Consider the following 2,500-nt stretch of genomic DNA (forward strand, 5'->3'; position numbering starts at 1 on the left):
TGTGTGTGTGGGTGTGTGTGTCAGCATGTACAAATTGAGGCTCACATCATACAGGGACATCCTTATGGGTGGTCGTGCTTCACTGGATCACAATGAAGTCTGTCCTTTAAAGGAATTAAGTAGAATAGTGTGTGTGTGGGGGGGTGCACAATAAGGTATGTTTGTGTGGTGGACAGCAAGGTGTGTGTGTGTGTGTGTGTGTGGGGGGGGGGGGTTGCTGTTTTGTAAAAGAGTCACGCACCAGCCTGTCTCCTGTCTCTAACATCCCAGCAGGGGAGCCAAGGATGAGAATAGCCAGTCAGAGGCTTCTTAAAAGCACCTTGTTTGTGTGTGTGTGTGTGTTAGAGAGAGAGAGAGAGAGAGAAAGCGAGACTGCCTTTTGTCCTTCAACTTGGATAGCTAAACTCTTCAGACACAGTCAACTTCATTATGAATCTAATTTCTCTGTCTTTTTCTATCTCTCTCTATCTTCCTCCCTCTCCATCCCTCTCTTCTCTCTCTCCACAGAAATTCCGGGAGTTTCTTGAAGGCAGCAATCTCATCTCCAAGCTGCAGGCCAAACATGACCTGCTGAAGCGAGCCCTGGGAGAGGGTGAGAATCTTCATCACGACAACAACAATCTTTTTGTTTGTTCAAATGCCTTTTTGGTTTGCTCAGACATTGCGGCATACAACATAGACACCAAAACAGCAACACACAACAGAATCGGGGAATCAGGGTAGCTAGGAAGTGGAGCATGCAGACAAAATGGATCAATTGTATGGGATACGGCATGCCTATGTTTATGGAGCTTTCATTCTGTGCAGTATGTCTGTGTGCGCGTGCATGTGAGTGTTTGTTATGTGTGTCTTTGTGACTCCTGAACACAAGATCTGATCCAGGATCAGGTCAAATCCCTCTAAATGTGACGTTAAACATTCAAAGATAAGTACCTTAGCGTGAGTCAGCTTTGGAATGCCCAGCATGCAGTGATGAGCACACCAGCTGACCGCTGAATGCAGAGCAGGTCAGGACCACATGTGTGGTCAGTTGAGCATCGGTCAGGGGTACCTGTTTGTGCTGGCCAGTCCGTTCAGTATAGTAGAGTATATAAGTATATATACTCTTTTGACACCGTGAGGGAAATTTGGTCTCTGCATTTATCCCAATCTGTGAATTAGTGAAACACGCTCAGCACACAGTGAACACACAGTGAGGTGAAGCACACACTAATCCCGGCGCAGTGAGCTGCCTGCAACAACAGCAGCTCAGGGAGCAGTGAGGGGTTAGGTGCCTTGCTCAAGGGCACTTTCAGCCGTGCCTACTGGTCGGGGTTCGAACCGGCAACCCTCCGGTTACAAGTCCGAAGCGCTAACCAGTAGGCCACGGCTGCCCCAAGTTCAGTTGGCATAGTTAGCGTGTTGACCTAGCAGCACCTCTGTACGGTGAGGAAAGCTGCAGCCGTAAAGACAGAAGCACATGTGGAAAGACGTTGTATTCCCTGTGGCTGGAGTTCTGATGTACCTCTGAGAATCTAAGAGTGACCAGCTGTCCTACTGTCTGAAACACACAGGCTTGCCCTCCGCCTACTCCTGCACAGCCATATGCTGTAAATGTCTCTGTCAACATCCAAGTACGTCCATCCACCCATGTAAATGCAGACAGATCCCATATGTTTGGATTACTGCCACCATTGCAAAAAAGAGACTTCAGAGAGGAACCATTGTCAACCAATCGCTGTCCATCAGGGGTGTAGCCAATCATTTGCCACGGAAGACAGCTGTTTGTGACGTCACAATGAGGCAGTGAGATAGATGGCTGTCTGTGTGCCGTCAGGCTGGGAGGCTCAGCGCATACTGCTGAGTCAAGCATTATTCAAGATCCCCCATGGAGCTGTGGTGTGTGTGTGTGTGTGTGTGTGTGTGTGTGTGTGTGTGCGCGCGCACATGTGCAGGGATGAGGGAGAGTGTGTGTGTGTGTTTCAAGTCATAAAAGTATGTTGTTGAAATGTTAAAGTGAGTGTACAGTATGTGAATCCCTAATGGGATGTGAGCAAGTCATGACTGTCCACTCTCGATGCGAGCAGCCTCTCCCTCAATCAGCACTGAATGGGTCTACGGAGTCACTGAGGGTGGCCTGTCAGACTGTCACACGTGCACATTCCCACTTTAACACACACACACACACACACACTGATTTTCAGCTGGCTCCACCCTCTTGTCACCACTGTAGTCTTGCTGATGACCGCTGACCACTGTGAAATGCTTCACATTTTTCAGTGAAAAGTTTGTGTGTTTGTGTGTTTGACTCTGTGCTCGTGTGTGTGTGTGTGTGTGTGTGTGTGAGAGAGAGAGAGAGAGAGAGAGAGAGAGAGTGTATGTAAGATGACAATAATAGACAGATGTTGGCATCTCATGCTTTACTAAGCACACGCGCACACGCACACACACTTGGTTAGGTTGCTGGTTGAATGACTGTCACCTCTGTGTCACCTTGTCTGGGTGCAGTGTGGTGTCTGAC

At 48.5% G+C, this 2,500-nt stretch overlaps 1 protein-coding gene across 1 annotated transcript in view; it reads left to right on the forward strand.

Moving 5' to 3' along the window:
* srgap1a (SLIT-ROBO Rho GTPase activating protein 1a) overlaps positions 1-2,500 on the forward strand; it is a 116,615-nt gene that overhangs the window by 76,862 nt on the left and 37,253 nt on the right. The window contains exon 8 of the mRNA XM_076299220.1: positions 508-592. Coding sequence (XP_076155335.1) covers positions 508-592 — 85 coding nt within the window. The remainder of the gene's footprint in view (positions 1-507; positions 593-2,500) is intronic.

Source organism: Alosa pseudoharengus, unplaced genomic scaffold (assembly GCF_046254945.1).
Source record: "Alosa pseudoharengus isolate Yale_2024_CS ecotype anadromous, Long Island Sound unplaced genomic scaffold, YU_APseudo_1.1 YU_APseudo_1.1_scf_10, whole genome shotgun sequence".
Lineage (NCBI taxonomy): Eukaryota > Metazoa > Chordata > Actinopteri > Clupeiformes > Clupeidae > Alosa > Alosa pseudoharengus.